This window comes from Diorhabda carinulata, chromosome X (genome assembly GCF_026250575.1).
Source record: "Diorhabda carinulata isolate Delta chromosome X, icDioCari1.1, whole genome shotgun sequence".
Classification (NCBI taxonomy): domain Eukaryota; kingdom Metazoa; phylum Arthropoda; class Insecta; order Coleoptera; family Chrysomelidae; genus Diorhabda; species Diorhabda carinulata.
Window position 1 is genome coordinate 4,696,763 of NC_079472.1, and position 14,094 is coordinate 4,710,856.

Here is a 14,094-nt window from a genome sequence, read left to right on the forward strand (position 1 = left end):
GATAACATTTCGAAAACGTGATATAATTTTATTGAACATTAATAAGCTTTCAACGCTTCCAAACTATGCACAACTTATTTCCCATGTTGTCAATTATTCGGTATTAATTTAGAAATGAAAGCCATACAAAGTTTTGAATTATTTATCTGTTTTTAATTCAACGCGGGATAATTCCCAAGATGAAAGATTCACAGGTGACTACAGGTATATTTTGATCAATTTACAGTAAACAGAATTTTGAGAAAATAATTTCTTATTAGTTCGAAACAACAAACAGGTGTACCAGTCTTACGACAAAGTTCAGTAAGTAAATAATAATTATCCAAAAAATGTTATTGAAAAAAGTTGTAAGTGTATTTGGGTCCATTCCAAATAAAAAATTCCGATAAGTCACATATTGAACATGAAGTTTTGTTACTTAATACAGTAGGTTTATATACTGGATGAGCAACTAAGTACGGCCATATATCAGAAACGGATTAGGTCCACGACTAGAGTGTCTATTCAAAAGTATATGATTGAAAAAGTCATTTTACCCAATTTAATGACATTTTACTAAGATAATCGAATTCTTCAACAAATTACGCGCATTTTTCATTTATAAGTTTTGGGCGATCTCTCCAAATAGGATGTGGGGGAGAGTGGGAGCCTTGTTATGAACAAATACTTGTAAGTCCGGTTCTGCTAAGCCGATTTTTATAAACTTGATGTTGGTTGGAAAAACTTTCATCCACTAATCACAAAATATATAAATTCCAAGCAATTCAAATAGCAACGTTAATGCTAGAAGGTCGTTGTTTCTTATATTTTATATATTGTGATTTATCTTGACTAATTTAAATACAAGAATAGAAGTTTTACTACATCTTTCGTAGTAAACTAAAATAACGTAATTATTCGAAAATTCTAAAAAATATACCGAAAATACTTTTCAGCGTTACCTATAATAATATATTTAATAATCATACTTACAATCATATTTCCACATTAAGTGGAGTACGATAAAAAAATCGCATATATAGGACGAGTCAAAAATATAATAAACATTTGGAGAGAAGTTGTCATTCTCTAGCATTCACGTTGCAAAATTACTTAGCATTTATATATTCTGTATTGCTGGACAAAAGCTCTTTCAAACAACACCAAGTTTATGAAAATCGGGTATGAAAATTGGGCTTACAGGCATTTTTTTCATAACAAAGTTCCCACTCTCCCCCACCTCTTATTCGAAGAGATAGACAAGAAGTTTTGGAATAAAAAATGCACATAATTTTTCGAAAAATCCTATTATTGTATATAAAGTGCTTCTTAATTGGAAAAATTATATTTTCCAACACGCCCTCTAGTAAAGGACCTAAAAGCCTGAAAATAATTTCCACGTTTTCCGTGACCACTTTAATCATATTTTTTTCACCGGGAAGATATAATATAATCCATTCCCGAGATATGGAAAATGTGGGCTTCAAAAACTATATTTTTCTAACATTCACTTGAAATATTTCGATTTGTATAACTCGTTTCCTCCACTAAATATTTTTATTGTTGTTCCAGCTAAACTAGATGGAGTAAAAACATACATGCGGATGCGTAGAGTACCCAATCACCTTCAAGTCAAAGTAATAAAATGGTTTGATTACTTATGGCTTACCCAGAAGTGTTCGGACGAAGAGAAGGCTGTTTCTTGTCTTCCGGATAAACTTAAAGCAGAAATAGCCATCAACGTTCATCTAGACACCTTGAAAAGGGTGGAAATATTTCAAAACACTGAAGCTGGATTCCTGTGTGAATTGGTGCTGAGGCTAAGGCCGGTTCTGTTTTCGCCTGGCGATTACATTTGTAGAAAAGGTAGGACAAATTAAAAGAGAATGTCTCATAAGTAATTATTTTCATAATAATTATTGATTCATGAAAAAATTCAATTCTATAGACTTTTTATTCATCTTTGCTTTTTCCAGAAGTTTTTAAAGTACGTTTCCAATTTCTTAATGAATTCATCTTCCAATGCACGATGTGTTTTCCAAATATTGTATTCCCCATGATTTACTTAATGTTATTCACTCAACTTCATCCAGAAATGCTCTCGATATTATGAATATTTCGTTATGAGACTTACGTTAGATTAAAGGGCAACATTATAAAATGAGGAAGAGAATTTCTAATAGAAAATGGGGCTTCGGCCACATTAAAACCACCGAAGCCGTTAAGGTGTGCTTTTAAACTATTTAGTTGAAACTTTGCTTTGAGCAAACATAATTGAGTTTAAGAAATAGTTAGAGCTTTACTCGAGACTTTTACCGCTAAAATGACTCTAACCGTATGAAACGGTTTATGTTTCAGAAAACTGATTCTACAATGTCACTCATTTTTTGATAGAACGATAGAAGAATATTTAAACAGTTAATGAGAACTGGCTTCATTTGAAAATTTGCTATTGAAACATTGATTCGGTTATCTGGGCAAAATCAATAATATTCAGTCAAGGGTACAAAGGAAAGTGAATAATTGAAGTAATAAACTGATGCTTGATAAAAGTATAAGAGACAGATGCTGAATGGTTTATGTCTACCAGAACAACCGGATAAAAAAGCCTATTATAGTCTATTCTTGTGAATAAGAGAGTAACACAATGATGAAACATTCGTACTCCATAATCCATCATATATTTTAGTAGTTAGCTAGAATTTTTCTTTAATCTATACCTCGAGAATTTTCGTGTGAAATAACATTTTGAACCTTCATTTTTAAACAGTTTATAAAGTACAATTTCAATATAAAAACTCATCAGTATATGTGGAGCTAATTCTTACAAATCCAAATCAGAATCGAGATCAGAAATCATTTAATCAGTAAACTACTCCCTTCATCTGTGCCCATACCATTTCAATCAGGTTTAGTTTACAATGGTGGTGATCTAATCGTTATGCTACGATTTTTTGGAATCTTATCAATTTAATGCTTTTATACGAGGTGGTACTCAAAAGTAGCCGGAATAGCATTGCCATGAGTGGAGCTTTTGTAGTACTGATTTCTGCCGCTAGGGCCTGTCTAGCACAATTCTTCGCCAGTTTAGTGCCGTGCGGGACGTTGATCTACCACGTTCTGTTCGTCACTAGTAACCGCTTTTGCTAGTGCTGTTTCACTGCTGCTTCGTTTTTTTTATGATGGAAAATTTAAGTGAACAACGTGCGCTGTGAAATTTTGTTTTCTACTCGGTAAAAATGATGCTGAAACTGTTTTAATGTTGAAAACTGCTTACAAAGATGATGCTTTGGGGAAAACTCAAGTGTATGAGTGGTTTTCTCGATTTAAAAATGTCGACATGTCGATTGATGACAAGCCTCGGTCTGGACGTCCATCAACTGCCCGAATCGATAAAAATGTTGAAAGAATTCGAGAGCTTGTGCGCACAGACCGTCGACAGACAATTGATCAACTGTCTGAAATCAGTGGAATATCTTGGAGCTTGCTGGTTCAGCAATTAGGTGACTGGTTCTTCCACCATGACAACGCACCTGCACACTCAGCCATCACTGTTAGCCAGTTTTTGGTTAAAAATAATATGGTTCCGCTGCCCCACGCAATTTACTCGCCTGACCTGGCTCCGTGCCTGACATGAAAGGACAGCAATTTGAAAACATCGAGAAAAGAACGAGACAGGAGCTTGCAGCCATCTCTAAAGATGAGCTCAAACAATGTTTCGAACAGTGGAAGCACCGCTGGGACAAATGTATTACTTGTAATGGAGAGTATTTTGAAGGGGATAAGGTTGTTTTGTAAATATTTGTAAATATATAGCATTTAAAAAATAATTCCGGTTATTTTTGGGTACCCCCTTGTATACCTCCTTATGAAGGGAACACAATGAAAACAGTTCTTTTATTACTGAATTTGAATGGAGCTTTATTTTCTTTGATTTTAGCCCACTCAGTAGATCTTTTTTCAACAATTTGGTTGTGAGTAATTCTTCTCAAGCTCTATGGTATTATCCATGACTATTTTATAATTCTGAAGAAAAAGATCTATCATTCATTCGACCCATTTTTCAAAAACATCAGCAGCATTCATATCCTCATGGAAACGAGTAGAATCAAAATTAAATAAACCACCTTTAACAAAACCGTTTGAACCACCGATATGTACTATCATTAGTCTGCGGCCCTTTCCTGTTGGTGGATTCCAAACAGTAGATCAATTATTTGAAAAGATCCGTCTTCGACTTGGAACAGTTCTGGTGTATGTCCCTCAGTGATCCATGTTCAATCCAAATAAATATATTTAGTTTTTAAATTTTTCTATCTATTAAAATAGTTTTTCTGGATTGCTTTTTCCAAACCTATTTCGTTCAAAAGTCTCATTTCGGGTGCTTCGACTCGTTAAGAATAACCCTTATTAGCCCAAACTGTGACCAGAACTTTAATTAATTTGAAGTCTATTTGATACTTTGGTTTTCCTGAAGCTTCAGGTGCTGTTTGAAACCACGATTATCTTCTTTAATAATTCTGTAAATCCCAATACCAAGTGTACTAGTAACTAATTCTACTGTGTTATCAACACTTTTACATATACATGTTTGTCTTTAAATGATTGCACGCTGCATCTGGCAAGACTAAACTGTTAGTTTGATAGAAGTAAAAGCTCATCACTATTTGCAAAAAAACCAAAAAATCCTATTTTAGGAGAAATTTGTCGGGAAAACATTCTCGGAATTAAAATAAAACAAAATTTATAACTTTTATCGACAAATAGATATTCATAGATCTTGTATAATTAGAAATTTGGCAACAAAAGGTCGTCGTTCAAGTTAATGGAAAATATACAGATGAACGTCGATTCCAATAAACCGTTCGACAAGAATGTATCCTGTCTCCACTAATATTTGATCTACTAGCTGATCGGCAAACGTTGTTCTGCCATATAAATTAATTCTACGAAATATTTTTCTAGTTCAATACAAATAACTAATCCACTATAAGTGTGTAGGGATGTGCTTATAATCGAAAGCGTTGTAGATTTTGAAAGTATGCTCTATTTAGGTTAATAAATCAATCTTTAATAAAGTAACAAATTTATCTTGAATTAAAATTCTCGATCGCTATCTAAACATCAAAAATATTCATATTTTTACTATTAATTATGTCTTCAGCAACACAAACAAACTGGATGATTTTCCCACGCGACAACATAAAGTTGTCCGTGGGAAAATCATGGTGTTTCCAAATATAAGACACATACAGACAATGTTTGGCCTTGTGCCTTATTGTTCGTCAAAGCGAATACCAATCTAATTGGGAATTGAGTCGTTTGAATTCAATCGGCACATCTGTAGGAGTCATAGGGATACGTGGCAGCAACACATTTTCACCTTGAAACTTTCCTTTAAAATGATAACTTCAATAACGTTTTTCATTAATTTTTTAATGGCTAATCACAGCCGTGGTGGGTTCAAGTTACGAAGCAGAATGATCGAAGATCCAACCTTCAATTGTAAATGGTGTAGTGGCACGCCACATGCCTGGCAAATCCAATGAATTTAAAAACTCAATTGGATAATTCACACTTTCGTTGGTATCACAAACTGCATCGATAGATTTGTATGACACCAAGTCCCCAGGTAACAACTGTTGTATCTTTAAATTTAACCCACTGACTTCCACATTTTTTGCTGCCAAAATCGCTCTTTCCGCCAGCCACTTATCGATGAGAGTATTTTGTCGATGATTGTGCAAAAGTCCGTATGTAATTTTATGCATCCAGTATTTTCATATACAGCAACTTTCCCATCGCCAATATCTAATAGTTGTTTAGAGAAAGCTTCGGCAGATGGCTGCGGGAGCTCACAACACGTGTTTATTTACATGAGGTCACTTAATTAACTGAGTGTTAAAATTGACTTTATCAATTATTAATATATTGAGAATAAATAATTATTGCACTCAAAAATTCGTTCATTAGCGATTCATGTCTATCATGAAGGACAAAATATGAATTATGAATCTGCCAAAATTTTGACAACTGAAAAAAAGTACAAAAAACGTTTATTGATAGTAACATCATATATTGCCCAAAGCTGATTTGAATAACCTTAGTGTAATTTATGCATATGGGTGATTCCGTTCTAACTGTGATTTTTTGTATTCAAAATTTCAAGATTTTAAAATTTAACTTTTCTAACTTTTTTATGCATATTATTCATCTATTTTACTGTAAAAATAAAACTCTAAGAGGAATTTACTACAACTTCAAAGTATCACGAGCAAGACACAAATGTCGGATTTTGAGTTCCACGGTACTGACTCATTTATCCACGGTACTGACATGGTAACTTAAGATATTAAACAACAAGTGCATCAATTTTCCTCAGTTTGATCATAAACATTAGAATTTATAAGGTAATTAGTTTAAATCATTTGTTACGACAAAAAAAATTAATAATTTATCGGTAAATTCTAGGAATGGACATGACACGGTACTGACATTCAAGTGATGTAGTATAAGTTTTCTTTAAGTGGCAAGTTATATTGTATAAAAATAATGTTTAAATATCTTAAGAATTATTCAATTAACACAAAATTTTTATTAATTGATTATTAATTAATGACTAGTACAAAAAAACAATACAGGACATTGAATATCACAGTTAGAACGGAATCACCCATATCTTTTAAATTTTGAAGAAACAAATTCTATAAAAATTCAACGCCATTAACAACCAACTAACCTCACCTAAACCATAAATTTTAACTTCACTTATAACGACCTATCCTATAAAATTTATTGTCATTTATATTCGAACCAATAAATATCAGAGAAATTTACGATTAGAGTAAAATTAACATGAGAGTTGCACAGAAAAATTAATACATATATAACAATAACTGCTACGATCGATTCACAAATAAAACCAAAAAAATTGGCCGAAAACTGTATAGTGGCAGGAGACAGGCCTCGTTTTTATCCCTACTCCGTGATGTTTTCTGGATGAGAAGTGACAACGGTTGACAACTGGATAACTGATTGATTGAGGAAAAAATCAAATTGAATTGAGGAAAAAATCATAATGAAGGAAATTATTGAAAATAACAAAAAAAAGCCGTGAGCAGCAGAGCTCCATCACGAAAGTCGAATTTTACGTCGAATGAAGAGTTTAACTAATACACAAACAAATCTTTCCATAAAATGAATTTCTTGGAAATGATATCAATTCTCAATCTTATTTCTTTATATGGAAAATTTGCTATTCCTCAATAACTTTTCATTTCACAAGTTAACTCTCTCTCTAACGAATGAAAATTCATAATTTCAATAGACCCCGTGGTCTCGAACCCTCTTGTTCAATTCCAATTGACAACAAAGAAAAAATTGTCATAATGACAAGAAATTTCGAAAATGGGAAGAAAAAAAAATCACCCTAGCAACGATCATACTCGTATTATTCATTAAATAGGAGGCGGTCCAGTTCAACAATTACAAAGATCAAAATGATTCCGGGCGGTTTGTGCTAGAAAAACTGAAGAAGAAAACATTAAACTTGAGAAAGACAATTCTTCAACATCACCGCTACTAGCATGCGAAGATCGAACCCTCTAGTTAAACTTTTTCTGGTCAAAAAATAAGAAAATATAACAAAAATGACCATAAAATGGAGAGTGGTGGGGATGGAAAGTTTCGACCTTAGACAGGAAATCATCTCGCAACTAATTGCACCTGCAGAGGTGAGCAAAGGTCAAAAACCACTTTTTTTGCACTGTGACCCCTCGAAATATTCATTTGTTTTCAACCAAAATCTATTAACATCAATCCGCCGCCAAAAAAGCCATGTATGTTAATTTTGAACCAAATCGGACCCATAGCAATTGCTCGAAAGACGAAAATAAAAATTGTAGCTTAAACAGATATATAGATATATATATAAACTACACACATTCGAAAAATCATCATAATCGTGTTCAGGAAGTCTCAAAACATGGGAAAAATTATGTGCCCCCCATTTTTCTTCTTCTTCTAATTTTTCCTTGAAAAATTCGACTAAAAATCGCGATGGAAAAATAGGGGATAATCGTAGAGGGGTCATGACAAGTCACGACAAAAAAAATAAAAACCTTGCCCAAAAAATTGAAGTTTATAATTAACAAACAAAAAATAGAGGTTGAAAATTTAGGGTTGTATATATTTTTTAACAAATAAAAAAAAATTTGGGTGGACTACCTTAACATTTAGGGGGATGAAAAATAGATATTGTTCGATTCTCAGACTTACCCGATATGCACACAAAATTTCATAAGAATTGGTCAAACCGTTTCGGAGGAGTTGGAGATGGAAACCAAAGAGGAAATAATTAATATAATTCGCTGACGTTATTTTGTGCTATGTTCACCTGGATCTCCAAAATCTCATAGATTCTGTTAATGGAGTTAGACAGAAAATAGGATTGAATATAAATATTGCTAAGACAAAGTTTATGGCCTTCAGCCACAAGCTATACCTCAACGCGTCCCTACAGATAAATGACAAGACATTGAGAGAGTCTGCAATTTTAAATAATCAGGATGCTACATCACCGACTACTCGGATAAGGAACCAGAAGATGTGATCACTGTTTTGTAACGATAGTTTAGTCTTAAAACTAAGAAATACGATGATTCAATTTTATATTTAATCCGTGCTGTTATAAGAAGCTGAAGTCCGCCACAATCAGTTGTATAGAAGAATTTGAAATACGTCTAAGTTTGAAATTCTGGAACCGTTAGTGGTATTCATACTGAACAGACTATTTACACTACCACGACACCAACACTCACAGTCAGACAGTACGTTTCGATAACCAAGTTATCGTCTTCATACAGAAAAAGAAATGCTTTATTGTCAAAAAATAGTTACAATTTGCAAACAAAATATTGTAAAAACTAAAAAACAAACCTAAAATATCTATATAAAGATGAAACAAATAAAATAAAATTTCAATATACAGAAGAAAACCTAGTTAATAGTAATGGGTAATAATTAGTATGTAAGTCGTATATAAGTCCATACCAAAAATTAAACCAGTAAGCAGCAAGCCCGGAATTAAATATTACTATTAGATTAGAAGACACTTTCCAGTAAATATGCCCTCAAATTATTGCGGAATACGGGAAAAGATATCGATTTGATTTCAATTGTCAAGTGATTGTGCATTTTTTTGCATTGTAAAATATTGAGCCCTTAACTAATTCTGAACGTGGAGTAGGTAGGTAAAGGTCGTGCTCCGCTTTCCTAAGTTGATAGCCGTGCAACGATCTTTCTGAAATTGGAGAAACGGATTCAAAGATGAATAAGGGAGGAAGAGTCAGAATTTTTAATCTTTTGAAGAAGTTGAAGATAAACTGTTTACCTATGCAAGGAAATGAAGCAGTTTGAAACAGGGCAAATGCAGTTAGTGAACTTTTAACAACAGTTAAATGCCGAAAAGTACCAAATTACGATCATGTTTCCTGTGTAGGAAGTTTCATGTGTAGGAAGTTCTTCCCATAGGCAAGTTGAAGAATGTATAGGCATACATAGCATTGAACAATTGTTTGCAGTGGAAGATAACGGGGATCAGCTAGCGATTGTGATTGCCAACGTCAGGAGGAAATGACGAAGTAGAAAAAAACAAAAGAAACAAACAATTCAATGAATACATTCTAGAATCTCGGTATCAATTTAAATATAACTGGTGACGACTACTAATTTTTAAAAGAAGATTATTTTACTACAAATTCTACATCTTAATTTTTTCCTTATGTAATTAACACGATATTCGACAGTATGCAGTTCAATTAGATTTGTTTGATTATGTTTTAATACCTCCTGTGAGTGTTTTCAATAAATTACAATTTATGATAATTTTCTTCAGAATGTCTCTTTATAGCGAACGATCTAAAAGTCTACATAAATTTTATCTAGTTGAACAAAGAGTACCTTTTTGCTAACAAATCGATTGAAAAATCCTTTTTGCTATCTTTATACTGTACAGGTTGTCCCTGTAGAAGTTACGGATTATCAATTATTGGGTATGAGCCGCCCCTAGCCTTCAGATAGTAGTGTAGAATTATTTATTCCGTTAAACACACTACGTCGACATATGTAATCATCCATTGAAAATTTATGATGTTTGAGTGTATAATTTAGAAAATATACTCAAATATAAATTCTGATTTTGCAGCTTTAAAGGCCTATACTTAACTCAGAAAGAGGGGAAATTATTTTTTTGTTACAGGATTATTTTGTTATTATATTTAAGAATCTAAAATTAATTGACTCTATGTTTGTTTTGATAAAAAAATGAATTTTGTCAACTTAAACAAAATTATCCAAGTTTCCACCAATTTACTTAGTAGAAAGTATTTCTTTGTTTTCTTTTTTTTTATTTTTCACTGCTCCCTTTTGTTCAATTCCTCTTCTCATTGCTTTTTCAGGCCTCGTCTAAAATCTTTTTCAACCAACTAGATATTTCCTCAGGTTTACTTGGATTAATGAACATAAAGATCAATGAAAGATGTGGAGGGCTTAAAACAAACAGCATTTCCTCAGTCTAATCACGAATACTTATTTCGAGTTCAAGCCTATCCTTTGAAATCAAAATTAGTATTGAACATAACTTGAAAACTCTTATTCACCCGGAAACTTTGTTTTCATATTTATGACCAATAAGGCGCTACAGATATCATTTTGATTAAATATTTGATCCATAATTAACGAAGTTATTTAATTAGTTGTAACTTGCTATTTCCAGTTAATGCATTGTTCGTGTTCTATTAACAATACTTCAAACTTTATCATTATATAATTTTATGAAATGTTATGCAAAGTATGATGAATTTTGAATATTTTGAAATGATATTCCAGCTAGTTACCGTTATAAACATGTTAATGGGTTAGATAACACCATTATCCTCTATTTGGTAGTGAAAAAACAATTCAGTCAAAATTAAAATAAAGAATTATTACAAATAGAAAATGTATCGTTCAAATCGCTCTCACATGCTGAATATATACAAAAAAATTACTGTTTACAATAAAGATATATATACATTAAAAGTTTGTACAGGTTTCAGCACTTCAAAATGAACAATTCCGCAAAAACTTCACTAAACATAAAAAAGAACTATTCTGGGATGTAAACCGTTAGACAGTACTTAGTATTGATCTATTTTGAAAGAGTTACTGCCATTGTGGTTTTGGATTTTCATATAATACTTATTTTTTGTCTTCATCGAGCGATAAATAAATAGTTCTGTACGATGTCTCCTCTTAATTTTGCTAGTTAAAATATTTCTTCCTAAAACAAATAAGTCTTCCTTCCATGCATCCAGCCATTTTCTACGTGGATGCCCTTTTCTTCTTTTTGCACCACCTTCTTCACTTATTAACACTCTTTTCACCCAACTGTCTTCGTCCATTCTGCTTATAATCCCCACCCAACGCAGTCTTTTTGACATTTCTCCATTCATCTTATTCCTCTCGTATCCAAAAAAAATTTTCTCAACAATCCTCTCTCCCATGCATTTATCCTGTTATCCTCTTTCGTATCCATGATCCAGGATTTACTACCATATAACACCGTAGGTTGTATCACTGGCTTGTAAATTCTTAGCTTCGATACCCTTAATTTCGTCTCCTTTACTTGTTATCGTGACTCCCAGGTATTCAAACTCTTGTACTCGAACCGGAACTCCTTATTTTGCTCTGTTGTGATTGTTGTGTCACTTAAAAAGTCGTTATCCATTTCCATATACTCGGTTTTATGTTCATTGACACGTAAGCTATATCTTTTTGCTGTCTTTTCAAATAGTGAAAACATTTTTGATAGTTCCTGTTTTGTTCTGGTTATAAGAACTACGTCAATCTTTCAGATAAGCATCGTATCAATTTCTTAGGTATTCCAAGTTTTGCTAGAGCTTGGTACAGGTGTTTTCTAAATATCAAATCAAATGCCTGTTTAAAGTCGATAAATAAATAAACCCGCCTTGATTCTACCCTATTTGTTCGTATTTTAGGTAATGCCCCTGTAATTACGGCCTTATCTCCTTTCTTACGTATGGGGCAAATAATTGCTGTGTCCCATTAGCTTGACATCTTTTCTAGATCACAGGTTTCGTGTGATATGTTAAATATTCATTCATTCTGGCACTTTTATTATTTTTTATATTGTCTATTACTTCCTTTATATCAATTTCTGCTGGTGTTTCTACCATAGGGGTTTGGTAGCTTTCTTCCTACTCTTCCTGCGACTCACATTCTTTGTTTTTCTCTATTTCTTCATTCAGCAGCTCATCAAAGTATTGTCTTCACCTGTGCAGTTCTGCTTCCTATGAGACATCCGTTTTTACATCGATAATATCTCTGCCCAACTACGACTGATATTTTGCGTCTTTTTCTCAATGATTGTCTGCAATCTTTATCAAATCATCTATTTTTTTCTGTTTGTTATCCTCCTTAGCTGTTTTTGAGTCACCTCCTTCATTTCTCCTTCTATTTCGACGTCTTCTTACGTTCTTCTATTCTCCAAAGTTGTGGTCATAACATTTTGGAATTGTTCATCTACAAGTTCGCTCTTTCAGCTATCTACTTTATATTTCATGATATTTTGTCTCCTTTGTTCGTTTCTGAAGTTTCTTCCTTTTATTTTGTCACCATTAATATGTAGTCGAAGGTAGCATCTGCCCCTCTGGATCTTTGGATTGTTCAACTTTATAAAGAGGAAGAGATACTAAAATCCAGGTAATTCTCTCAATGAATTCGTCACGAGTTTTATTATATAGTCGGACTACCTTTTCATTTACCTGAAATATTCCTGTCGCGAGTTGGCGCATCCTTCTTTCAACGGATTAGAAATCATCACGAGTTGTAGCGCACCCGCCCTGTATATTGAATGATTATATAGCCGTATTTCGTTTGAACTTCAAGAATCTCTTCCAAACTACACCCCAGTCTCACCAAGTGCTCCTACAGCTCCTATTTGAGAAAGACAGGAAAATGGGAGTGGTATTATCGTCCAGAACGTTGTAGGAAGTTCCAGTAACCACAAACAAATATCTATTAATTTTGAAACATTTATTAAAAGTACACGAACAGTACATAATCTTCACAATTAACAACAAGTTAAACTCCTCAAACCATATACGAATAAATCCATAATCAAAAAAATGTATAAACTTAAAAATTAACTTTTACCTGGCGCTCTCTTTGACTCGTTCACGTTCGCGTAAAATACGTGAGTTATATTTAGTTTATGTGGAGACTGAATAATGGACTTTTGTGGAATATATATGTTCAACTTCAACTTGAAAATTATGCAGAGGAAAGATAAACTCACCTGAATAATAGAGGCGTTGAGTAAAGAATGAGATTTTATGAACCTTTTTGGTAAAAAAATCTATGCAACATTTTCTTTTAGCACGCTTTACTTTGTATACTCGAGAACTTATTTAGTAGTTTCTTTCCATATTAGAGGGTAATATATCATAATGTTGCGTGTAATTTATGTCTCAAAACTTCACTTCTTAAACAAATAGAGAAGTAGAAACGTTATGCTTAAGATAATATCGGTTTTTAAATATTGATACAATCAAACATACGAGGCTTGCTACTTAAGTTTTGAGACATGGCAACACGGATTTTAATATGTCAAAACATCGAATTGGGTCATCCGCCGTAAAGTCCTTGTTTGGCATCCAAAGATTTTGTCTTATACCCGCAGATCAAAAATAAATTGCGAAGTCAACGTTTTTCTACACCTGAAGAAACGGTTGATGCGTTTGAATCACATTAAATCACAGAATGGAATTAACGCTTCGACAATTGGTTCAAATTCAATTCATATCCAATTATCAATATTTCTTTTTATTTGTCTATATTTGGTAACCCTTGTATAACTTAAATTTATCAATAATATACTATCTTCGCTCTCGGTATCAGCTTCAGAAAACATCAATTCTTGACCATGAATTCAGATTCTAAACATGACAATGATTCTAATTTTTTCAGTGTAACAATCGAATTTTGTTCAAATTAAACTCCTTAAAAACAGCAAGTTTTTTATTGATGAGAAAATATTTGATTTCCCATTTAAAC

General features: G+C 32.8%; 1 protein-coding gene across 2 annotated transcripts in view; it reads left to right on the forward strand.

Annotated features, from left to right (window-relative positions):
* LOC130901196 (cyclic nucleotide-gated channel rod photoreceptor subunit alpha) overlaps positions 1-14,094 on the forward strand; it is a 386,005-nt gene that overhangs the window by 337,388 nt on the left and 34,523 nt on the right. For both annotated transcript variants that reach the window (XM_057812379.1, XM_057812380.1), the window contains exon 9: positions 1,552-1,845. In XM_057812379.1, coding sequence (XP_057668362.1) covers positions 1,552-1,845 — 294 coding nt within the window. The remainder of the gene's footprint in view (positions 1-1,551; positions 1,846-14,094) is intronic.